General features: G+C 61.4%; 2 protein-coding genes across 6 annotated transcripts in view; both read right to left on the bottom strand.

The window, feature by feature from the left end:
* Positions 1-47: 47 nt before the first annotated feature.
* On the bottom strand, positions 48-4,688 carry GPT (glutamic--pyruvic transaminase). Of its 2 annotated transcripts, XM_013049423.2 has the most exons (12): positions 3,246-4,688; positions 2,601-2,746; positions 2,387-2,476; positions 2,203-2,311; positions 1,904-2,037; positions 1,509-1,752; positions 1,310-1,389; positions 1,085-1,221; positions 829-1,003; positions 589-744; positions 368-480; positions 48-295 (listed from the first exon to the last, which is right to left on the bottom strand). In XM_013049423.2, the coding sequence occupies exons 2-12, from the start codon at positions 2,724-2,726 to the stop codon at positions 205-207; spliced, it is 1,455 nt and encodes a 484-aa protein (XP_012904877.1). In that variant the 5' UTR covers positions 2,727-2,746; positions 3,246-4,688; the 3' UTR covers positions 48-204. The 2 variants fall into 2 exon arrangements, with proteins under 2 accessions (XP_012904877.1, XP_004779455.1); XM_004779398.3 differs by having other exon boundaries at positions 2,601-4,688.
* Positions 4,689-4,837: 149 nt separating this feature from the next.
* Positions 4,838-23,998, bottom strand: part of PPP1R16A (protein phosphatase 1 regulatory subunit 16A) — a 34,056-nt gene continuing 14,895 nt past the window's right edge. For 3 of the 4 annotated variants that reach the window (XM_045074050.1, XM_045074051.1, XM_045074052.1), the window contains exons 2-11: positions 9,440-10,490; positions 8,159-8,229; positions 7,928-8,073; positions 6,781-6,884; positions 6,589-6,713; positions 6,374-6,499; positions 6,201-6,276; positions 5,994-6,123; positions 5,737-5,902; positions 4,838-5,463 (exon numbers count right to left, since the gene is read on the bottom strand). In XM_045074050.1, the coding sequence (XP_044929985.1) occupies positions 5,083-5,463; positions 5,737-5,902; positions 5,994-6,123; positions 6,201-6,276; positions 6,374-6,499; positions 6,589-6,713; positions 6,781-6,884; positions 7,928-8,073; positions 8,159-8,229; positions 9,440-9,698 (1,584 nt within the window). In that variant the 5' untranslated portion in view covers positions 9,699-10,490 and the 3' untranslated portion in view covers positions 4,838-5,082. The remainder of the gene's footprint in view (positions 5,464-5,736; positions 5,903-5,993; positions 6,124-6,200; positions 6,277-6,373; positions 6,500-6,588; positions 6,714-6,780; positions 6,885-7,927; positions 8,074-8,158; positions 8,230-9,439; positions 10,491-23,998) is intronic. The other variant, XM_045074053.1, reaches the window with a different exon arrangement.

Consider the following 23,998-nt stretch of genomic DNA (forward strand, 5'->3'; position numbering starts at 1 on the left):
AGGCAGGGGCAGCTCTACCGGTGTGCACACAGCCGGCCTCCAGGTAGTCAGGCTGCTTCAACTTTATTAAGGGTCTGCAGAAAGGCAGGGGCCCAGCCCCACAGGTAGCGGGAGCAAGTCCAGAGGGCTCCAGTGACCCCCAGGGAGGACCTTGGCCATGGTGTCCAGGGCCCCAGCGAGCCTGGGCCCAAACGGGGGCGGGGCTCAGGAGTATTCTCGGGTGAACTTGGCGTGGAACTGGCTCAGCGTCTCCAGCAAAGGCCGCAGCTTCTCCATGGGGGGCAGAATGGTCATCCTGAAAGGGCGAGGGGGGGTAAGTGAAGGTGCTGGGGGCGACTGGGCTGAGCCATGCGGGGCTGGGCCTCACCGGAAGTGGTAGGTGCCTTCCCGCTGCCCGAAGCCACTCCCGGGCACCACGCAGATGCCAGTCTCCTCCAGAAGGCGCATGCAGAAGAACATGTCGGGAGCCAGGCCCAGCTCCTGGGGGCGGACGGACAGGGCGGGGCGCTCACACTCCGCGCTGGTTGGCGGGCCCCACCCGCGCCCCCGCGCCCCCGCGCCCCAGGCCAGTCGCCAGTCGGGCCGCACCTGAGCGTGCTGCACGGCGCGCGGGGGCAGCTGCACGCGAGGGAAGGCGTACATGGCGCCCTGCACCGGGTTGCAGCGGATGCCGGGGGCCTCGTTGAACACCTGCTCCGTGAGCTTCGCCTTCGCCGCCAGCTCGGCCAGCACCGCCTGCCTCTCCTGTGGCAGAGAAGGGTGAGCTGATCAGACCCCGCGGCGGCCGGCGTAGCGCCATCGCACCCCCTCCTCGCCCCTCCCGCTCACCGCCTGGAACTGCGCGAAGGAGGGGTCGGAGGGTGTGGGTGGGCTGACCACCGTGTGCAGCAGGGCCTGGCCCGGCACCGGCGGGCACAGCCGGACGCTCATCAGCTTCTGCATCTGCTGCTGCACCGCGGGGTCCATGTTCACCACCTCCACATAGCCACCGCGGAACCCGCACCTGCAGCCCAGAGCGCAGGTGTCAGGGCAGGCCGGGCAGGGGACCCAAGCCAGGGTGCAGTCCTTGTGACCCCGCACGCACTCGCCCATGTAGCCCTTGGAGACCGAGTGGAAGGAGGCGAGCTCCTGCTGCGTCGCATAGGGCGGCCCCATCTCCATGAGCACCTTCTTGAACGAGTGGAACCTCGAGCCCTCCGCATACACATTGTCCTGATACACCTGGACGGGCGGGCCAGCGTCACCACAGGGGAGGGTGCTGTCACCCGGGCCCCGCAACCCCAAGCCCCAGGCGAGCCCCTGCCCACACCTCATCAGCCATCAGGAAGAGGCGCTCCTCAAAGGCAAAGCGAATCACGGCCTCGATGCACTCGCGGGCTTGTACCTGTCCTAGGGCGTGGGAGACGCACCATGTCCAGGGTCAGACTGGGGCTCTGCGCCCGCGGTGGGGGGGCAGACTGACCCCATGGGGAGGGGGACGAGGGAGGGCTGGGGGTCGGGCAGCGCACCAGTGGGGTTGCCGGGGTTGATAATGCAGAGTGCACGTGGGCAGCAGTGGCCACGCGCCTGGCACAGGGCGCGCCGCAGCTCGGCCACGTCGAGGGCCCAAGCGCGCTCCTCATCCAAGTAGTAGTCCACCTGCACAGCGTCGAGCTCGGCCAGCGCGGCCGAGTACAGCGGGTACTGCGGGATGGGGATGAGCACGCCTGTGCGGGTGGGGCCCTCCCCCGCCACCAGCAGCTTCAGCACCGTCTGTCAGCGGGATGGGGAAGCCAGGTTGGTAGGGCCCAGGGGACGGCACCTGCTCCCCGCCCGGCCCGGGAGCACTGTGCCAAGAGGAGCAAGGTCCGCCCAAGCCACAAGGAAAGAGCCACGGCGTCTTCCTGCCCTGGCCCTGGCCTACCACGATGGCATCGCTGGCCCCGGTGGACAGGAAGATGTTGTTGGGGTCTGCGGGGATGCCTCCGTCGCGCCGCTCAATGTACCGGGCGGCGTCTTCCCGGATCAGCTGGATACCCGAGCTGACGCTGTAGGCCCCTGGGCCGGAGGACAGGGCAGGACAGGGAGAGGAGGACCCGAGAGGCTCCTTAGCCGTCCTGAGGAGTATCTCCCAGCAGTTGGGTCCACCCCTCCCCTGGGACGGCCTCCCACCAGCTCCCGCTCCTCCCTGGGGCTTTGCCCAGTTTGGGCACCGGCACTTACCCAGGCTGTGTCCCCCACATGCCTGCAAGATGCGCTCAGCCCTCCTCCTGGCGTCCTCAGGGAAGTCGGGGCTGTTCAGGAGATCGGGGTGCACACAGAGGGCCAGGACCTGGGAGCAGCAGACACTGAGCCCGAGCACGTGGGCGGGCTGGGGAGGGGCACCAGGGCAAACCCCGAGCCTCACCTGACGCAGGAAGGTGATGGGCTTCTGCCCCATGGCCTGCGCGTCCCCGATGTTGGCCCGGACAACCTCCGTGAAGGGCTTCTTTACCCCCTGGGAGTGAAAGGGCACAGGCGTGAGGACAGGACAGGTCCTCGTCCTGTGTGACTGTGGAAATGGGCCTGATGCAGCTGTCCAGGTGCAGCCTGGAGGGCAGTGGTGGGGCCCAGGGCCATACCTGGCGCAGTTCCTGCTCCAGCTCGAGGGCGCGCAGCACAATGGGCCCGCGCACCGCGTACTCCACCCTCCGCACACACGGGTTCATGGTGTCCAGCGTCAGCACCTTCTCCTTCAGCCCGTTCATTGCAACCCGGCTGTGGTCACCTGCCCTCAAGGCCATGACACTACTCAGACCAGGCAGGAAGATCAGGACACAGCAGGATTTGGGCGGGGAAAAGGACGCTGGGTCCAGACTCGATGGGCCGGGGCTGGGAAGAGGGAGCCCGGGGAGAGGGGCTCAAAGTGAAGGGCACCCTCTTCGCGGCGGCCTGCTGCCCCCACTGAAAGGGACTGAAAAGGCTGAAGAAGAAGTCGGGGCCGCTGGGCCCCGCCCCACCCGTCTGGGCACAGTTCTGCCCCAGGGAGCCATAGGGAGTGCATGAGGAGGCAGGCGGGGCTTGGGGCGAGGCCCAGTGCCCGCCCAGTGTCCCCATGACAGGGGAGCAGGAGACCTACATGGGGGGTAGGGACAGACAGAAGGTTCAAGAAGCTCTGAGGGACTGGACCTGAGGGAGGGGAGGTGTGCTAAGTGCCCAGACGGGTTGGCAGAGCTGGGCAGAGCTAAACCCCCAGGGGAAATGGAGCTGGGACCCTGGAGATTCACCCCAGCAGGGCTCTGCCGAGTCCTAGCCCTCTCAGGCCTCCCATCTTTGCTTGGGCCAGCAGGCCTGTCTCCCAGGTAACTGAGTGGGGCCTCTATAGAATCCTGGCGTTCCTGGGGGAGGGGAGCGGAAGCTCCGATGCGGGCTTCCATCCGGCTGGCCCCTCCTGGGCTGGCAACCATGGCCCGCAGGCTCCACGAGCCCTGGGGTTGGACCTTGGTCCCAGCTCTGCAGCTGGAGGCGGCCCGGGTCTCTGGGTTGGGATGTTGGGCGACAGGGTGGGGCGGCTCTGGGCCCACGGACACTGGGCTCCTCTGGGGTGCGGTTGTGCCCTTTCACCATGCCCCAGCCCGGAGCTGCCCTTGGGGCCACACCACAGGCAGGGTGACCTAAGCTCCCCCTCCCTGTTGCTCCTGATTGGCAGAGATAGTGGGAAGCAAGCTGTGATAGGCCATCAGGGCCCCGCCTCCCCAGGCCCTGAAGGGCGTGGATAGGCCATGCCCAGGGGTGGCTACCCCAGCTGGGGACATCTGATTTGGAGCGGAAGGTCAAGGAGCCAGCCCTCTGAGAGAGGCCGTGGGCAGCTGGCCGGGCCTGACGCCAGCCTGGGCTCCTCTGCCCTTGCTGGCCAGCAAGGAAAGAGCAGGAGCCCCAGGCAGCCAGCCTCGGTCTCCCCTCACACCTCTCGGCTCTGGGCCATCTTTTGCCCCTACCTGTACCCCCTGGGCCCTCAGACCAGAGCACAGGTTAATAGGATCCCAGCCCCAGGCAGAGGCAGCCCCGGCCCAGCGCAGGCAGCTATTCGCAGGTGGACACTGGAAGCTGCGTTGCCCCCCACACCCAATTTAACCTGCAGCCTAGGCCGCGGCTCCCCAGCTCTGCTGAGGACACCACTCCAAGCAGTGATGCTCCGAGAAGGATGGGCCCTGCACACATGCAGCTGACCCATCCCATGGGCGAGGAGAAGGTGACCCGGCACTGGCTGCAAGGTGACCCGGCACTGACACGCAAGCTAACAGCACCCTCGGCCCTCCCACCTGAGGCCCCTAAGGGGCCCCCGTCACCCTAACACATTGTGCCCAGCCAGCTCAGGATCTGGGCAGCCAACCTCTGGTCCCCTTTGCCAGCCCAGGCGGAGCCTGGCAGCCAGGCCCCAGGATCAGGGCTACGTGCCAGGAGCGGGGGGACTCATCCCCCAGGGAGGTTTCTGACTCCAGCCTTCATTCGGATTCTCCCCTCTGTGGCTTGAGAGTCTTGTGGGAAGGCCCCTCCCCTTCCACGCCAGGCTCCCTGCTCCTCTGCCATGGATACCCCCAGGCCTGAGCCCCAAGGAATGTCCTTCCGCAGCCCCCGCTGCTCTCAGGAAAGGAAAGAGTTACAGAGGAGTCTCCAGGAGGCTGGGAAGGCAGGGGAGGCAGGGCACAGGCCAGGCCAGGCTTCCCGCCCAGCGGCCGTGGGCCTCACTCCTACGCAGGGCCAGGCAGCCCCAAGCAAGCCCCTACAGGCCCCACACAGGGACCGGCACACCCAGCAGCAGCACCTCAGCTCCCCACCCTCAGGACAGCGGCCCCGGTGACACACACGACAAGGCAGGTGGCAGAACAGCCCTTTATCAAGAGGCACACGATGGAACTAGGTCTCTGCAGCCAGACGGCCCCCCAGGAGGGCTTCTGCCAGAAGCTCATCCCTGAGCGAGGATGCTGGCACCCCCGGCAGGGGAGCTGAGGGAGGTCCCCCGCCGGTTCTCTCCCAGCAGCAGCAGCAGCAGCAGGGCGTACACCAGGGCCCCCAGAGCAGGGGCCCCGCGGCAGCCTCCGGGGCACTCCGGGAGCCAGCCCCTCACATGAGCAGGCAGCAGGGCCTCCTCTCCGCGGGGGCCTCCTCCGAGGGCGCAGTGAGCTTCAGCAGGGGTGGGTCTCCACCGGCCCCAGGTCTGTGTTCCGGCTGGGGGCTTGCAGCAGCGGTGGCCGGCAGGCTGGGCTCAGGCCCCTCGGGCCCCTCGGGCGGGGGACGCTGCAGCTTAGCGGCGGCTCGCTGGCGCTTCAGCTCTGCGAGCGTGTGCTGGGCCTTGACCCGGCCCGGGGCATCGGGGGCACAGCTATCCAGGGGGCTCAGCTGGTAGGAGACGCTCCGGTCCAACCGCTTGGAATACAGGTGCCGCCCAGGGGTGCCTCCAACTCGGCCGTTGTGCGGCCTCACCGACTCAGGATCATCGTCCTGCTGGGGGAGCGCGGGCCTCAGGGGCCGTCGGGAAGGCCTTCTCTGGCCTCCCTGGGCCTCGGGCTCCAGGCTGCATGGCCGCCCGGGACAGCAGCCACGCCCGTGCAGCACCGGCCCGCTGTGTGGGCACAGGGTCACTGGTCCCACCGACCCCCCGCGCGGGCACAGTGGGACAAACATGCAGCGACATCAGCTCACATGCCTGCTCCGCACACGGAGGGGCGCGCCAGGGCCCGCAGCTACCGGGCTGCAGGCTGACGGCGTGGGGCTCACCTCACTAGGTCGGGAGCACAGCTCCGCGTCCGTCCGGCCATCCTCGTCCTCCTCGGGCGGCTCCGGGCTGGTGGGCGGTGGCTGTTGCCACACGATGGCCTCCTGGGCATGCTCCCTGCGGTACAGGCTGGTCCGCTGGGTCAGGCTCACCCTCCTCACCACCTTCCTGGGGGCCGGCAAGGGCAGGATGGGGGGGGCTGCCAGCAGGGGGGCGAAGGCCGGGTGGGGGCGGGAGGGGCCCGGATTGGGGCGCTCACCCCCGGCTGCCGGCACTGGAGGTGCGACGCCGCAGCAGAGAGTGCTGGCGGCCCTGGGCGCGCAGCAGTGCGTCCTGCTTGTGCTTCAGCTCCAGCAGCCTGGTCCGCACCGCCTCGTCCCCGCACACGTCTAGGAGAGGCGGGTGGAGGGTCACCAGGGCCCTCCCACCCAGCCCCTACACTGGCAGAGGCGGCCCCAGGGCTTACCAAGGGGCGTCTCGTCCGTCAGAGACTTCCCATTCAGATCGGCCCCATGCGCCACCAGCAGCTCCACCAGGTGCACCTGAGGGCCGGGGAGCCGGGGCTGCTGAAGGGCCCGAGCCAGGAGCCAGGACCCCACGTGCCCCCGCCACGGAGCCAGCCACGCCCGCCGCACTCACCTGGCCCCAGTAGGCTGCGGCATGCAGCGGCTCCCAGCCGTCCTGGTCCTTGGCGCTCAGACTGGCCCGGTGCTCCAGCAGCAGGACGGCTGCCTCGCCGAACCCGTTGGCGGCCGCGATGTGGAGCTACAGGCAAAGAGCTGGGCCTGAGTCCCTGCCAAGCCCCTACGGTAGCCGCCGCCCGCCAGCCTCACCTCACGCAGCCAGGTCCTCACCAGCGTGGCCCCATGGTCCTGGGGGTCATCGATGTCGGCTCCCGCCTGCAGCAGGCAGCGGATGTCCTCCAGCATGCACAGCTCGGGCAGGGCCCGGGCCCCCTCGATGCTGTCCTGGGTGATGCCTGAAAGGAAGCAAGCTCAGGGCCGGCACTCTGGGCGTCCTGGGTGGACAAGGGGGGTCACACTCACCACGGTTGGCCATGGCCGTCTCAAGGCAGTCCAGCGTCCGCTCGTCCTCACAGAGGTCATAAGGCATGTTCCCATCGGTGTTGACGGCCAGGAGGTCGGCACCCCTGCGGGAGGAATGGACAGAGGCTTTGGCCACAAAGCCCTTCCCCCATGGAGGCCTCTAGGCCACCCTCTGCAGAGGCCTTTAGCCTGTGGACTGTGCGGGTCAAAGACAGAGAAGGCCCTGGATCCGGCCCTCAAGCCAGGCGGGCCGTCTCCACCTGCCTCTGAGCACCAGGTTCCACACCCACGTGACCCTGTGAGCCCACACAGGGGGCCTACCAGCCAAAAGCGGGTGCCAGGCCTCTCGGAGCCTCAGGGAGCAAAAAGGAGAGGGAGGAGGAGAGCCTGGATGCCAGAGAGAGCCACGGGGAACAAGGCTCAAGCAGAGGCAAGGCCCGGGGGAGGACGGGGAGCTGAGGGAGCCCAGAACACAAAGGTGGTGCTCTCTGGGCGCAAGAGCCGTGAACACCCACCCACCGTCAGCACCCAGACTGCTCCAAGGAGAGCCTGAGCCCCTGACCACCCATTCTGCTGGAGCCGACAGAGTTGAGGGGCTGGGGCAGCGGGGGGTGCTCCCAGACCCTGGAAAGCCGACCACCCCTCCCGTCCCCCACAGCTCACGTGCAGAGAGGCCCAGCCCTGCCCCACCCTCCTTGTCAAAGGCCGCGTCTATGTCTAGGTGCCCCTCCGTCTTCGCCAGGGCTGCCCTCATCACTCGGTCCAGAAGGGCCTGTTTCTGTGCAGACCCCATCGAGACCAGAGCTAGAGGTCAAGGCCCACCCTCAAGAGTTCCCAAACTCCTACGGGGGCTTGGCAAGAGGGAGCCCCCAGGAGAACCACCACACTTTCCTGAGCACATGTTTGTTCCCCTGGGAGCACAGCCTCCCCCAAGGCCCTGATCTCCAGGCCGGGGTGAAGGTGAAGTCAGCGCTGGCGAAGGGGAGTGGAAACACAAGGCAAGGGCCAAGCACGCTTCCTGCCCCGGACACAGCTGGGCCGCATCAGGATGAACCAGCCTGTGTGAGGAAGGCCCTGCCTCTCCCGGCCCAAGCCCCGTCGCTCTCCCATACAGACGCCCTCCCCCACAGTGGCGACTGGGGCCTACCGGGCGACGAGCAGCTCTACCAGTTGCAGGTGGCCACAGGTGGCCGCGGCGTGCAGGGGAGTCCAGCTTTCACTATCGCGGGCATTGACCTTGGCCCCCGCCTCCAGGAGCTGCTGCACCATCTCTCGGAAGTCATCAATGCAGCTCTACGAGCCACAAGGCCTGAGTGCCAGCGCCCAGGCCAGCGCCGCCTTCTCTCCCCCTACGCCCCCCATCCCCCGCATGGCTGACCTGGTGCAGGGCCGTCAGGCCATCCTCGTTGGCCAGATCAGGGCTGACCCCACTCTCAAGAAGCTGGCGGACTGTGAGAAGGGGGAGGGAGTGTGGTTAGGGCACAGAGCCACAGGCCAGCATTGCTCTAGGCCCAGGGCAGGGTACCGAAGGAGGCAGCAGTGCAGGGCCCAGAGGGGCCCCCGAGCCCAGGCTGAGGGCTCAAGAGCCGAGGCACTGGGCCTCTGTCTGCCCCCAGAGTGCACACCCCCCGCCCCTGCCTGCAGCGCCAAGCAGGAGCCAGCCCTCCCGACGACGGCTCCCTGCGCTCCGACCCTCAGGCTCCTGCATGTGGGCAGTGCCATGGGGCGCCGGTCCATCCCACTCTGGCTGAGGTTCTGGCTCCCTCCTCCAACAATACCCTCACTGGGGCCCCTGCTCCCCCGAGTTTCTCCCACTAGTTGAGTGCCCCAACCCTACACACGCCCCAGCCCTGAGCAGGCTCCCTGCCCAGCTGCAGCCTGCAGTGTGGGCCCGAGGCGTCCAGTGCCCTCCAGAGCAGAGCCAGCTCCTGTCCTCATGGTTCAGTGGGCCCAGGCTGTCGCCAAGGTCACCTCCTTAACGGCCTGGGCTCCTCAGACTGTGCTCCACAGGCACTAGGAGGACTCAGCCTCCTTCCCACAGTCCCTGGCCTGCACCACGCCCACCACGCCCTCCTGCACTTCCCGGGCCTCGAGGCGCTGCCCTCCCCTCCTTGCCCTCTGCCCCCGGAGGAAGGCGGGAAGAACCCTCGAGCGCCTCTCCGGAGAACAGAGGGGCTATGAGCACACAGGGCACAGGGAGGAATGAGGCGGCTGCTGAAAGCTCAGGCCCCTGGTCTAGCCGGGATGGTCCTGATGGCGAGGAAGAAGTCAAAGGCGGAGCCAGAGGCAGGTGCCAAGGGGGCTAGCCTGTGGGGGACCCCTGTCCCCTCGTTCTGACCTGCTGTGGTGAGCGCTACCGTCCTCCTAGACAGAGGAGGAGATGGAGGACCCAAGCAGGCGGTGGCCAGGACACTCCCGATCGTCACCCAGCACCCCGGCAAGAGGTGGCAAAGGCCATGGGCCACTCCCAGCTCCCCTGAGCGAAGCCCTGGCTCTTGTCCGGGTGCCCCTGCCCAACCCCCACAGCAGCACCCATGTGCGCAGCCCACCACGGGCCGGCCCCGGGCGGCCCACCACAGGGGGCATGCGGATGAGGACGTTGGCCAGCCCCGAGGGCCTCCAAGGAGGGCACTGCGCCCTGGGGCTCGGCCACGCTCACCTTCCTCCAGGTCATTGCGGGCAGCAGCCTCCAGAAGGGTGACGCTAGGAGGGAAGAGGACCCGCTTCTGCGGCCCGCCCCCAGCCGCCTCCGTCCGCGGCCGCTCCCGATGGCTCTTCTTGCCCTGGGCCTCCTTCTCTGCCTGGGCCCACGCCTTCACCTGCTGGGCCCGGCGCTTCTGGGCGTGCTTCAGCCGCTCCTGCGCGTTCATCCTGCCCACCACGGGCATCTCTGCCAGCAGCTCCAGGTGCTCGGCCATGGCGGGGGCGACCTGCCAGGGGGGCAGCTCGGGGCACCAGATTGGGGAGCACCGGGGCCAGACTGGGCCTGAGGAGTGGGGCGGTGGGCCGGACCAGCACCCTTGGGGGCATCCCCTCCCTAAGGCTTGGCGGTGCCCTCTGCCCCTGGCAAGGCTGGGTCACAAGGCCCCACGCTGTGACCAGGCCCAGGCGGTCCTGAGGGACATGGACTCCAGGCAGAAAGGGCAGTGTGGGAGGTGCCCAAGGGTGACACCTCGGCTGCTCAGCGGGCACGGCCTCACCTCGCTTTTGGGGTCAGGGTGCACAGCCTGTGGGAAGCAGCCCAGGACCTGGGCAGCCTCAGTCCTGGGTCTGAAGCTAATTACCCAGGTAACAGAGTCGCTGTGTTCTGCCACTTCGATGAGGGCCAAGGGAAGGCAGGGCAACGGGCAGAGGTCCCGGGAGTGCTCCGGCGTTCGAGAAGCCCCCTCCCCTTCCGGGTCTCAGGATCCTGGGTAGGGCCTGGGGACAGCCATGGCCTGGCCTTCCCTCCGTGCTCCTATCTGTCTTCCAGGGTCAGGACATAAGGGCTAACAGGGAGCTGGGCCAGAGGGCCGGACCCACAGCCACAGAGAGGTCAGGGCAGGCTGTGCCCTCGGAGTCCTGCGGTCTTGGCCCCTAGCGCCCAGGAGTGAGTCTGTCAAAGCAGCGAGGGTACCAAAGGCCTGGCAGGCCTGGCGGCTGTGTCCCCGGGAGACCTTCTTCCGAAGAGCAGTAGATCAGGCTGCAGGCTGCTGGCGGCCTCCACTCGCCTGGGGGGGAGGAACACGGAGCCCATCATGACCACTGCAGGCGGCGCAGGCCAGCAGGTGAGAGAGCCAGCCCCGCCCCAACAGACTCCACCCCACACCCAGCGCTGCTGGACCAGAATCCTGGTGGGGGCACTTGCCACCTGACATCACCACCCCCGGGGCTCCCAGAAAAGGCAGCCCAACTCAGAGCAGGGAGCAAGGAGGGCTGGCCGGGCCACAGGCCTTCCCCATGAGGCTGCCTCTCCACAGCCCAGGTACTGGCCTCTGGGAGCTGTTTTCTGGAAGCTTCTCAAGGCCTCGGCTCCCTCCGCTTTGCTGACCTGTCTGCTCCCAGGGTGGACTACACAAGGTCACCTTCTCCTTGCCCACGCCCCCTACTGCCTGAGGGCTATAGAACCTCACACACCCTGCAGGACTCTGCCTCCCTCCTGACCAGGCCCAGAGCCCTCCCCGCCACCCCCAGAGAGCAGGCAGCCCCCCTCACACGTGACCTTCACCTCTCTGGCCTTCCGGGAAGACGACCTGAACAGACCACCCCGAGAGACCATAAACAAGGAGTGAGGCACTCGGTCTCCAGCCCTGGCAAGGGGTGGGGACCCCAGGCCAAGCCTCCCCGAAAGTGGGCTCCCAGGGTCGTAGGGACCGGTTTCCCTTCTGGAAGCCGGGCGTCGGAACCAAAGCCGCCATCCGACCAGGTTAGCGCTGGCTGGATTTAAAAGATGTCACCCGGGGCGCCTGGGGGGCTCAGTGGGTTAAAGCCGCTGCCTTCGGCTCAGGTCATGATCCCGGGGTCCTGGGATCGAGCCCCACATCGGGCTCTCTGCTCAGCGGGGAGCCTACTTCCCCCTCTCTCTCTGCCTACTTGTGATCTCTCTCTGTCAAATAAATTAAAAATCTTTAAAAAAAAAAAAAAAAAGATGTCACCCACCCCGCCGCTTTACAGGCTAACAGAGGGGCAGATGTGCACCCTCTGGAAAAGAACCAAGAAGGGCAAGCAGCTGTCTGAACTGATTCCGTGTCTTTGGGTTCCTACTCATCTTGAAAGCCATCCACGAAAATAATCCCAAAGCAGGAAGAAGGATCAGCTTCAGCATCCCCTCCCCCAGCCCAGCCACAATGGGAAGCGCCCTGGCCAGCCCACAGTGGACACTGTGGTCTCCTGGTTTGGGTGGTGACAGCTTACTCAGGCCCTCAGCCCCCGACTCTGGGGGGGCCCTGGGTCTACTCTGGGTCCCTTGAGCAGTGCTCCTTGCTGCAAGATGCCCTAGGGCAGTCTCCCTGTAACTCTGGGCAGGTCCTGGGGCTGCTGACTACCTTCTCTGAGCCCAAGGTGACCCTAAGGTGGCCCTGAGAGTGCCCGGGAAACACTGCAGTGGGCACCTGCCCCCCAGGACAGTCTCCATTGAAGGAGGGCCCCTCCAGGCTCAGCCCTACGCCTTCTGGGCCCCGGTCCCCTGGACCCTGCCTGACACCCCTCCCCAGGCCTCACTCGGTGGCCTTCTCCCACCACAGTCCAGGAAGAGCCCACCAGAAGTGAAAGACCTGACCCTCAACAGAGTCACCAAGGCCCAGATGGCTCAGTGGCATCTCCCAGAATGACCCGTGTGCCACACCCAGGCCGCAGGGGGAAGGGGGGCCTCTCCCACCTCACTCACAAGCCCTCCCCAAGTCTCACTGGAATGTCAAACAGATGATCTGGGCAACTTTTTCCAGGTCTCAGCTCTGTGCCCAAGAAAGCTGCACAAGAGTACTGGAGCTCGAAGGGAGGCGCCTCCTGGAGGGACAGAGACGGCCCTGGAGCCTCTCAGAGCCACACCCCTCGATCATCCCCAGAGACTGCGGAGAATGCTGCCAGGGCCCCTGGCTTCTGGGACGGGAGGCCCAGTCCCCAGACCCTACCAGGCAGGAAGCCATCCGTGCTGGGCCGAGGTCCCAGCCGCCCTGCGACACCCAGAGTCCGGGCCTCCCCGCAGGTCCCTGTCCTGACCCCCATTCGCTCCACAGGGAAACTGATGCCGCGCCTACATCCAAAGTCCCCTGCCAGCCACCCCAGCACTTGCTCCCTGGTGCCAGCCGCAGCGTCTGTGTGAGGATTAGCAGGGTGTGACAGAGTGACGGGGACTGGAACTCAGCGGGGCTGGGGCCGTCGCGCCGCGTCAGGCCCGAGCCGGTCACCCGCCTTCCCTGTGGTTGTGGGGTCTTCCCCCCTCGCAGATGTGAAGCTATGTGTGGCTTCTGGAGTAGATTCCTATAACTTGCAATCCAAAGAGCTGGTTTTATATGCCGCGTTGCCCCACTACTGCCCCTCTCCGGAGGAACAAGGGGCCGGCAGGACCCCCAGGGAACCCGGCGGGTAAGGTGGGCGTCCCAGACTCCGGTTTGCCTGTCAGAGCAACGGAGGGCGGCGACGGCTCACATGCAGCCCAGCCCCCACTCCAGGGCCAACCCATGGTCCGTAGCCCATTGCTCACTGGCCCCCACGGCAGACGGGCTCGCCTTGGAAGACTCCCATCCCCCAGGGTCCCTGAGGCCCAAGGCACGCGTCTCACGACAGCTTCCCGAGCAGGCGGAGCTGGAAGCTGGACACCAGACACAAGGGCACGCTCTGTCCCCGCCTGTCTGCCACTAGACGATGAGCCTGTGGAGGGCACACTCCCAGTCCCTCTCCTTAACCGTGTGCCGGCACCTTCAGGAGGAGCCGTCGGTCCGTATCTGCGTATCTGCGAGGGGCTGGGGGACTGGGCCTGGCACAGCTCCAGGCCAAGGTGCCCCAGGGGCTGCACCACCCAGTCGGGGAAGGACCAGATGCTGTGCAGAGGCGGCCCACCCACCGCATGGCTCAGGGCCAGGGCTGGGGGTGCCGAGGACAGGCCCCTGCCCCCGAGGAGAAGGAAGCAGGCACAAGTGCTGCGAGCCCACAGCCGGGCCTGGGGTGCTGCCACGGGCACCTCCCGACTGTGGCACCGATGCGGCACAGAGAGGCCGTCCCCGGGGCACGCACCGGCAGGCCCCCAGCGCTGCCATCGGGCCCTGCTGCTACCGCCTCCGTGACGACCCCCCAGGTCTGTCCCAGGGCCCCCTGCGGTTAAGACCTGAGTGCTGAGGGAGCGGCTGTGCACAAACAGCTTGTGCGGGGGCACCCGGGAGGCTCAGGCATCCCAGCGTCCGACTCTGATCTCCACTGGGTCCGGTCTGGGGTCTCAGGGTCGTGGGCCGGAGCCAGGTTCGGCTCCGTGCTGAGTGGGCTCAGGGTTCTCCTTCCCCCGCTGCCCCTCCTCCCAGGCGCACACGTGCCCTGCTCTCTGATAAATAAATCTTTATTTTTTAAGAGATTTTATTTATTTATTTATTTTGAGAGAGAGAGAGAGCATGAATGGGGGGAGGGGCAGAGGGATAAGCAGGCCCCCCGCTGAGCAGGGAGACCCCTGGCGTGGGTCTCCATCCTAGGACCCCGGGACCCTGACCTCAGCTGAAGGTCTAACACGTCAGGTCACGATGGCTCTTCCCGATGTTGGCACTGAAGGGCGAAACAAATCAAAACAAAACCAGAAAAAAAACCGGCCAGCAGGGCAACACACGTGCAAGAAGCATGACAAAGCAGCGCTCAGGCCGGTCGCGATGGGCCCGCGAGACAGCCCACAGGGCAAAGGTCCCATGGAAAATGCCCAGTTAGATATTTGAGTCCCGGACAACCGGCAGCAGGACACGAGTTGGACAGCACACGTGGCTGGACCAGAGAGCCAAGGGTCCCTGCCTCAAGGACACACCTGGGCATCCAGGGAAACAGAAAAGGCCTGGACCAAATACAGCGTCAAGACACTGCCTCACGGGTGTGCCTCCCCGCGCACAGCTGACCCTTCCCGAAGATCAGAGGTCAAGCCCTCCTGTGTCCGGAAAAGAGGAGGAGGAGGCCCCCCAGGGAGAAGAGGCTCCACCAGAACCCGGCCCAGAACCCGGCCGAGCCGCGAGGGAAGGAAGAGAAGCCTTGACCAGAGGAACAGCGTCGAGGGGCTTTGACCCTGCTCTCAATCCCCCAATTCTGAAACCACCTCAGCCCCCTGGCCTGGAAGGGGGGCCCCCACTGGCCCTGTTCCTCACTGTGGCCTGCGGCCCCTTCCCCACTCCCCGCTCCAGGAGTCCCAGCAGACGTGAGCCATCTGCTGAGCCAACCGCCCACACCAGCCCTTGCCCTGGGCACCGCCCCGCCGCTGCGCCAGGTCTGAATTCCTGGTGGCCTCAACCTCTCGTGACAGCCCTTCAGCTCCTGCCCCTCAGTCCTGACCTCCTCCTCCTGCCAGCGACCTCGTCCTCTGCCCGCTGTGCCCCGTCCCTGTCACCATCAGGAACTGTCTCCTCCACCCCCGCTCTGCCATTTCAACTCGACACCCCCTTCTCCTAGCCCCACCGCCTAGCCCCCAGTTCAGTCCTGCAGACGCTGACCGCCGCACCCCTCCTGCCCTCGCTTTCAGCTTCAAGCTGTGCTCTCTCCTCCTGCGCACACGCGGGAGCCCCCAGCGTGACTGCTCCAAGCGGAGCCACGGACGCAAGACCACGCGTCCAACAAGTGCGGGGCCCACTCTGTAGAGGCCGCTTTCAGGCAACCAACTTGAGCCATGGAAACTGGAGGCCGGAGAGTGCCCACAGTCACCCCCAGCCCCCGGGCTGAATGCAAACAGGCCCGTCAGGTGACCCACCGCACAACAGCCATAAGCCCCAGCTGACCAATGGGCCCCTTACACCTGCACACAGGAACCAAAAACAGGAGATTTCCCACATTCCCACACCGCCTCGCCTTCCCCGCTAGCCGCAGCCCCCACCTCCCAGCGGCCAGTCTCTCCCTCCCTGCCCCGCACGCTGTCCTGCCCGCTGCCCCTTGCAGCGCGTCCAGTGAGCTCTCCTTTGTTCTGCCTCCACCTGACTGGGTCACCCCACAATGGCACTACTTCTTTGAGAAATCTTACAGCTTCTTTTGCCTCTTCTCCCTCATTTTCAGGCTCCGCAGCTCCCATGCTTCAAGAGTAGACAGCAGCCATCAGACAAGGATATCCAAGGAAGCCTCTGGGTGCTTCCCCCCCAGCGCAATGATCATCCCAACCTAATCGGAAACACAACGCACGCACGGTGCTGGAGGAGACAGGGACCCTCGCCGGCACTGCTTCTACTCGTGTTTGGGCTCAGGTTCTACCCAATTCAACGGGGCAAGAAAAAGAAGTAAGCAGGGTAAGGACCGGAAGAACACAAAAACACGATTTACAAACGACACTGTGTCTGACAAAAACCTGATGATCCCAGAGAAAAACTATTAGGGTTGATTAAAACAAAGCAATATTGGAAAATACAAGGTCAGTGTAAACAATACTGTCTCCACAAGCCCTAGCAACAACTAGACAACGAAAAATTACAACGCTGTTCATGGTAACACAACAGTATCCCAAATCATTAACGTCTAAGAATGAGTCTCACAAAAGAGGCACAAGACCTATACACAGAAAACCGCAAAAGCTTTTCCAGGAGCATGAGGAAGAACCGGCAAGTAACAGGGCGCACAGCACTCAGGGTCACGAGCCTCAGAACCCCCGGGATGTCCTTTCTGGCACGGTCCCTACCAAAACACCGCGGCTGTATTTGAAACTCACAAAACTCTTTCTCCATGTTCCATGAAACTCAAAAGGCCAAGAACCATCAGGACAATCCTTAAAAAGAACAAATTTTAAGTACTCACAGTATTCCATAACAGACCTCATATAAAGACTGGTAAGTAAGACTCTAAGGTATTGGCTTGGGGTAAACAGACCCATGGAACAGAGACAGCCCAGAAACAGACCCACGACGTGTAGACAACTTAAAACAGTGCAGAATAACAGAAAAAGAACCTTTCTGATCAATGGAGCTGGGCCAACCGGAGAGCCACATGGGAAAAAGCTCATCGAAACCACAACCCCAGGGGCACTGTGCTTCTCAGCGTTAAAGGTAAGGTCGTACGCCTTCTCCAGGCTGGCCACCAACGGCACAGACTGTGGGGGACAAGCGGAGCTGCACCGCAGTTACAAACATTCAGTCCATGGAAGACCCATGAAGAGGGTGAAAAGCCAAGCTACTGACCGGAGAGCATGTCTGCAAATCACAGACCAAGGACTGCTCTCCCGCTCGCCTAAAGGACTCAAAATTCAGCAGTAAAAACCAAAACAAATAATGTAATTAGAAAATGGGCAAAAGGCATGAAGAGACATCACACTGAAGAGGACACACAGATGGCCAAAAACGCCCACGGGAAGACCTGCGACAGCACGAGCCATGAGGACACCATGGCCTGAAGCCACATGAGGTGTCCCTGTGCACCTGCAGGACAGCGAGGCCCTCCCACACCGCAGGGCACATGACCCGGTGAGGCCACTCTGGAAAACAGACCAGCAGTTCCTTATAAACACTGCGCATGTGCGCCCCACGTGACCCAGCAGCTGCCCTCTCGGGCCTCTGCCCCACAGAAATAGACAAAAACCTGAACATGAACTTCACAGCGACCTTATTCTTAACAGGCTCAAACTGGAAATGTCCCAGGCCTTCAACCAGCAAACGACTAACCAAACTCTGTCCCCCACCCCGTGGAACTCTCCAGCGGCGAGCAGGGCCCGACTCAGGATGGCCCAGCCTAGTGGTTCTCAAGGGCACTGAGTTCCTCCCTAACAGCCGCACCCCTGATGTGATAAGATCTTGGGGTGTGCAGCGGGCAGAGGAAGATGGTGGCCATGGCTTCTTAGGACAGCACAGGGTCCTGGTCATGGAGCTGTTCTGCACTTGGACGCTGGTGACCACACAAACCCATACAGTTAACACTGGACAGAAGTAAACACACACGTGCGTGCACAGAGATGCACTAACACCGGTAAAATCTGAAAAGGTCAGTGGAGTATGTGGGTGTTGGTGTCCTAGATGCCGTAAGGGAACTGGGGATTGTGGCAGGGGTCCGTCTCCCTGAACTTCTTCTCTCAAATGTATGTGAACCTACCGGGATCTCAAAGTGAAAGCAGTGAGGAAGGAAGGCCTGGAGAGGGAACGGTGCTGGCCGTGTAACCCCAGCACTGCTGAAAGGCAAAAGGAACCCTTCCGCCAGACAGGGAAACGGGCCAAGACCTTCCACTTGCACCTCACCTCCCCCACAGAGGATACCCCCGGCCATCAGCCAGTCTGCCCCTCTCCCCAGCCCCCGGAGCGGAGACCAACAGCGCAGAAGGCACAGAGGAACGATGACTATCCTGGACCACTACGAGGGTGTTCCTAATATCCAGGTCCTCCGCTAGCCATCCCGCTGCAGACACAGCCCCAGTGCTCCAGAGCCATGGCCAGACAGGACATTCCCAGGACAGTTGGCCACCTGGGCCCCAGGCCGTGAGCTCAAGCACTGTACGGACGTCTAGCTCCCTGAACCTTCAAGAAATGCACGCTCAAGGATTAAGGGCACAAACGGCTTCCCCAGCACCTGGCCTCGTGGGCAGGAGGGAGCCACCAGGATCACTCCAGCAGCAGAATGGGGAGCCACCAGGATCACTCAGCAGCAGAATGGGGAGCCACCAGGATCACTCAGCAGCAGAATGGGGAGCCACCAGGATCACTCAGCAGCAGAATGGGGAGCCACCAGGATCACTCAGCAGCAGAATGGGGGGTCGGCAGTCACGTAGCCCTGGCTTGGCTCAGCGTCAGAACACACTTCGGAGACCAGCCCTGCGAGGCTGGAGAGATCACGGTCCTTGCTCGTGGCCCGGGAGGGCAGCCGCGTCTTCCGAGAGAAGCCACAGTCCCACTCTCCATGGCCAGCTAGACACGCTCCCTGTGCTTCTCGGCTCACGAGCCTCGCAAGGCCAATACAGGAATGGGCTTAATGGCCTCCTATCCCAAAAAGGTCATTTCTCCTGCCCTAATCTCTCAGAGCAGCGTATGCCCCTCTGCCGGCCTCCCGCCACTGGGTCTCAAGGACCCATTACAGGCGGCCCCCTGGTGGCCCTGACTTCCATCCTGCTGGCCCTACTGCCTGGGGCTCCTACGGTCCCTCTGACTCCCCTGGGTCTGGCCTCCACCGCCCAGCCGCCCACACTCCCAGGAGAACCCCCAAGAAATGAGCTCCTGCTCTGGGAACACACTTGGAACTCAACTCCCTGCCCCATGGTTCCTTGACCTTGACACCACAACTGTCACCGATGCAGACCTCAGCTCCAGAAGGCCTGCGTCTCTCGCTCCCTCCTGCGCAGGGCCACCACTGCTGGCACTCAAGGGAAGGGCGGCTGGGGACTAACACACCTCTGAGGCACACCCAGGCCAAGGGTCCAGAGGGAAGACACTGGGACAGTCTGGGAACTGGGAAGCAGCAGCAGCAACAAGGCCGGGCCCTGCTTCCCACTGGGTCTGCATCTTCCACCTGCTGTCCTGAGCCCAGCTGGGGCTCCAGCCTGTCCCCATACCGCAGCCCCAAGGCACTGAAAATGCACACGGGGTCCCAACAGGCATGGAAGGCCAGAGCTTCTCAGGCAGCCCACGGAGGTCCTGGGGTCCAGGGTCTGCACAGGTTTCCTCTGAGCACTCAGTAGCCCCGTTCATTGCCCGCCCAGGGCACCGGCCCACCACTCTCCAGCCGGGCTGGACCTCCTGTCCGTCCCACGAGCCCTGCACCTAGGCCAGACAGGCTTCCCCGCATTTCCCCCAGCACGTCAGGTCCCCTTTGAAAACCCTTTGTACTGCGAAGCGTGCCACACACACAGAAAGTGCATCAAACGTGCGCCAACTGGACACGCAAGACCACGCGGGCACCGCCCTGCCAGGACAGCCGCAGACGCCAGGGTCGCCCCCTCCGCTGTCATCAGGTTTCCTACCTCCGTGCACACCTTCCCAACGCAGGAGCGTGGGCACCTCCGCTCCGAGTTCGTGGCCTTTTGCTAGGGAACGGTGCGCTCTGCGACTGTGGGGTCTCCGATCCTCTTCCTCCCTAGGACACCCAAGTGCCCGGGCACCACGGCTGTAGAAGCCGCCTCTCCCCGCAGCTCTGCAGCGGTACGGTCCCTCCATGCCCAGGCCTCTTCTAGATTCCCCACTCTTCTGGGGCCTGCGGGCTGATCCCCGAGCCCAGAGGAGAGGTCTGTGCTACCTGCTGGGGCCATCAGCCGTCTCCTCTCCAGCTCCCCACACCTCTGCCAAGGACTAACTTGCCTGGCCTCAGCTTCCTCCCAGACCCTGGCAGAGAGCCTGTGTCCTTTCTCAGTGATCTCGGTGCCCCCCCACCCCAGACTCCCCTTACCAAGAGCTGCAGAGCCAGACGAAATTGAAGCTATCCTGGTTTCTGTCCTACAAAATGGGATTTCACTGGGGCCAGGCGACAAGCCCGTGAGGGGACTTGTAAGGCCCCGGGGCCGGCGTAGGCAGTAGACACGCAGGGGCCACACGAGCCAGGGCCCGGGGTGAGCGCCAGCAGAAGTGCCTGCGACGAGCCAGCACCTGGGAAGTCCCCTCCCCAGATGCCGGAGGCCCCGCCATACTGGGAGGCTCCCCATTTCCCTTCCCTCCACCATTCGGCTCCAAAACAAAGCTGATAAACTCGCGGCCAGGTGCCAGGGCCAGGAGGTCTGGCCGGAGGCGTCTCCGTTTGAAAAGAGGCTCAGCAGGCACCCGGGGCTCCGGGCATGGTCCCAGGATCCTGGGATCGAGCCCCGCGTCAGGCTCTCTGCTCAGCGGGGAGCCTATGTCTCCCTCTCCGTCTGCCTGCCTCTGCCTACTTGTGATCTCTGTCTGTCAAATAAATAAATAAAATCTTGAAAGGAAGGAAGGAAGGAAGGAAGAGAAGAGTCTCACTGAGCGAAAAGAAAACCCAGCCCCTGGCTAGGAGAGATTAAAGACAGACGGCTTCCCAAGACCCCTGGTGCCCCCCGTGGCCAGCACAGCCCCCAGTCCCTTGGGGGCCACAGTGTCCCATTTAGTCACTCCAGTGGGCCAGGACCCCACTGTGTAGATCTGGAAATTAAGGTCTGTCAGGTACAAGGTCAACACCACACAGCTGTAGCCCTGGGTCTTCTCTGACTCAGAACACGCACCCCAACAGCGAGCCTCGGGCACGGGACAGCAGTAGGGGAAGCTGGAGGGAGCGGTACACAAGACCCATGGGCCACACAGCCTTAGAGCAAGAGATGTGTGGGTGCAGGTGAGCAACCAAAGCGAGACCCAGCCCCCCAGAAGCCTAGTGGGAAAACGAGAGGCCCACAGAGAGGGAGTTCTCAATGACGACACAAGTTCCTGAAGCTGGAGGGAGACAGTGGGAGCCACTGGACAGAGAGGACGGCGAACAGGAGGTGTCCAAGAAATGGCGGAGGTCAGAAAAACTCAAGGACATGATAAAGGGGACTGGTAACTCCGAAGCCAACAGAATCCCCGTGGCCCTAAAGCCAGCCAAGAACACCATTCCTCTAGGGTGCAGGAGACGGGGGCCAGGACACAAGGAAAGAGAGCATCAGCGCAGCTGTGCAGACAGACAGACGCCATTTCCAACTTCTGCAACACAGGATTAGGAACGATGGTACAGGGTAGAACACAGCCTCCATCAGCCTGGCAGTGTGCAGTGATGGCGTGTGGGATAAACACCCCGTAACTTCAGGGAAGCGTCAGTGCGAAACTATAAAAACAAGTGACCGAGTTTCTGAGTGCACACAAAGGGCCTGGAAACAGGGACTCTGGTATCTGTGCGCCAATGTTCATCATAATCCACAATAGCTAGAGGCAGGGACCAAATGTCCATCGGCCAATGGAAAGATAAAAGAAACATGGTCTCTCCATACATTGGAATATTCAGCCATAAAAAAAGGAGTTAGTTGCAACGCATGCCACAAACGTATTGATAAAAGGACACACAGTATGTGATTCCACTTAGAGGAGGGACTGACAACAGTTAAATTCACAGATACAGACAGAATACAGGTTATCCAGGGCCGGGGCCTGGGGTGGGAATTGTTTAAAGGGGACAGAGCTGGGGCACCTGGGTGGCTCAGTTGGTTAAGCCTCTGCCTTCAGTTCAGGTCATAATCTCGGGGTCCTGGGATCGAGCCCCTCATCGGGATCTCTCCTCAGCAGGGAGCTTGCTTCCCCCTCTCTCTCTGCCTGCCTCTCTGCCTACTTGTGATCCCGCTCTCTCTCTGTCAAATAATTTTTTTAAAAAAATCTTAAATCTTTGGTGGATTTCCCCTGAGAAGCTGCCCCCTGACCCCGGGCTCTTGTTTGTTGGGAGATTTTTATTTTTTTGACAGACAGAGATCACAGAGGTTTTAACCACTGAGCCACCCAGGAGCCCTATTGGGAGATTTTTTTTTTTTTTTAAAGATTTCATTTATTCATTTGACAGAGAGAGAGATCACAAGTAGGCAGGGAGGTAGGCAGAGAGAGAAGAGGAAGCAGGCCCTTTGTGGAGTAGAGAGCCCAATGCGGGGCTCAATCCCAGGCCCCTGGGACCATGACCCGAGCCAAAGGCAGAGGCTTTAACCCACTGAGCCACCCAGGCACCCCTGTTGGGAGATTTTTGATGACTGCTTCAATCTCCTCGCTTGTTATGGGTCTGTTCAAGTTTTCTATTTCTTCCTGGTTCAGTTTTGGCACTTTTTTTTTTAAGATTTTATTTATTTATTTGACAGACAGAGATCACAAGTAGGCAGAGAGAGAAATCCTAAAGATCTGAGCAGAAATCAATGAAACAGAAACCAAAAGAACAAGTAGAACAAATCAATGAAACTAGGAGTGGTTCTTTGAAAGAATTAATAAGATTGATAACCCCCTGGCCAGACTTATCAAAAAGAAAAGAGAAAGGACCCAAATTAATAAAATCATGAATGAAAGAGAAACCTGCTGGGATCAGGCTTTATTTGCTGTTCTTTCTCCAACTCCTTTAGATGATAGGTTAGGTTGTGTATTTGGGAACTATCTTGTTTCTTGATAAAGACTTGTAGCGCTGCATACCTTCCTCTCAGGACCGCCACTGCTGCATTCCAAAGATTCTGAAAGGTTGTGTTTTCATTTTCATTTGTTTCCATGAATTTTTAAAATTCTTCTTTAATTTCCTGGTTGACCCATTCAGTCTTTAGTAGGATACTCTTCAGCCTCCATGTATTTGAGTTCCTTCTAACTTTCCTCTTGTGATTGAGTTCAAGTTTCAAAGCACTGTGGTCCACAAATATGCAGGGAATGATCCCAGTCTCTTGGTACCGGTTGAGACCTGATTTATGACCCAGGATGTGATTTATTCTGGAGAAGGTTCCATGTCCACTAGAGAAGAATGTGTATTCTAATTGGCAAAGAAGTCAAACTCTCACTCTTTGCAGGTGATATGATACTTTATGTGGAAAACCCAAAAGACTCCATCCCAAAACTGCTTAAGGGAATTCATACAGGAATTCAGCAAAGTGGCAGGATATAAAAATCGATGCACAGAAATCAGTTGCATTTCTATACACCAACAACAAGACAGAAGAAAGAGTCGATTAAGGATTACATTAAGGAGTCAATCCCATTTACTACTGCACCCAAAACCATAAGCTACCTAGGAATAAATGTAACCAAAGAGATAAAGAATCTGTGCTCACAAAACTGTAGAGTACTCACGGAAGAAATTGAGGAAAACACAAAGAAATGGGAAAACATTCCATTCTCATGGACTAGAAGAACAAGTACTGTAAAATCTCTATGCTCCCTAAAGCGATATACACATTTAATGCAATTCCTATCAAAATACCATCAACTTTTTTCAAAGAAATGGAAAAAATAATCCTAAAATTTGTATGGAACCAGAAAAGACCCCGAAAAGCCAGAGGAATGTTGAGAAAGGAAAAAAAGCTGGTGGCATCACAATTCCGGACTTCAAGCTCTATTACAAAGCTGTAACCATGGGCGCCTGGGTGGCTCAGTGGGTTAAGCCACTGCCTTCGGCTCGGGTCATGATCTCAGGACCCTGGGATCAAGTCCCGCATCGGGCTCTCTGCTCAGCAGGGAGCCTGCTTCCCTCTCTCTCTCTCTGCCTGCCTCTCCATCTACTTGTGATTTCTCTTTGTCAAATAAATAAATAAAATCTTTAAAAAAAAAACAAAAACAAAAAAAAAACAAAGCTGTAACCATCAAGACGGTATGGTGTTGGCACAAAAACAGACACATCGATCAATGGAACAGAGTAGAGAGCCCAGAAACGGACCCTCAACTCAATGGTCAACTAATCTTTGACAAAGCAGGAAAGAACATTCAATGGAAGGAAGACAGTCCCTTCAACAAATGGTGTTGGGAAAACTGGACAGCCACATGCAGAAGAATGAAACTGGACCATTTCCTTACACCAAACACAAAAAAAGACTCAAAAATGGATGAAAAACCTAAGTGTGAAATAGGAATCCACCCAAATCCTTGAGGAGAACACAGGCAGCACCCTCTTCAACCTCAGTGGCAGCAACTTCTTCTAGAAACATCGCCAGAGGTAACGGAAGCAAGGGCAAAAATGAACA

The sequence above is a fragment of the Mustela putorius genome, unplaced genomic scaffold, assembly GCF_011764305.1.
Source record: "Mustela putorius furo isolate JIRA1106 unplaced genomic scaffold, ASM1176430v1.1 tig00537303_pilon_pilon_pilon, whole genome shotgun sequence".
Taxonomy (NCBI): Eukaryota; Metazoa; Chordata; class Mammalia; order Carnivora; family Mustelidae; genus Mustela; species Mustela putorius.

What these genes read in the sequence shown, in the direction of transcription:
- GPT (XM_004779398.3), bottom strand. Translation starts at nt 2,762, where the DNA reads ATGGCCTTGAGGGCAGGTGACCACAGCCGGGTTGCAATGAACGGGCTG. An exon ending in GGGCCAGCGATGCCATCGTG is followed by an intron (nt 1,753 to 1,903) that starts GTAGGCCAGGGC and finishes TCCCGCTGACAG; the next exon opens with ACGGTGCTGAAGCTGCTGGT. An exon ending in TCTTCCTGATGGCTGATGAG is followed by an intron (nt 1,222 to 1,309) that starts GTGTGGGCAGGG and finishes CCGCCCGTCCAG; the next exon opens with GTGTATCAGGACAATGTGTA.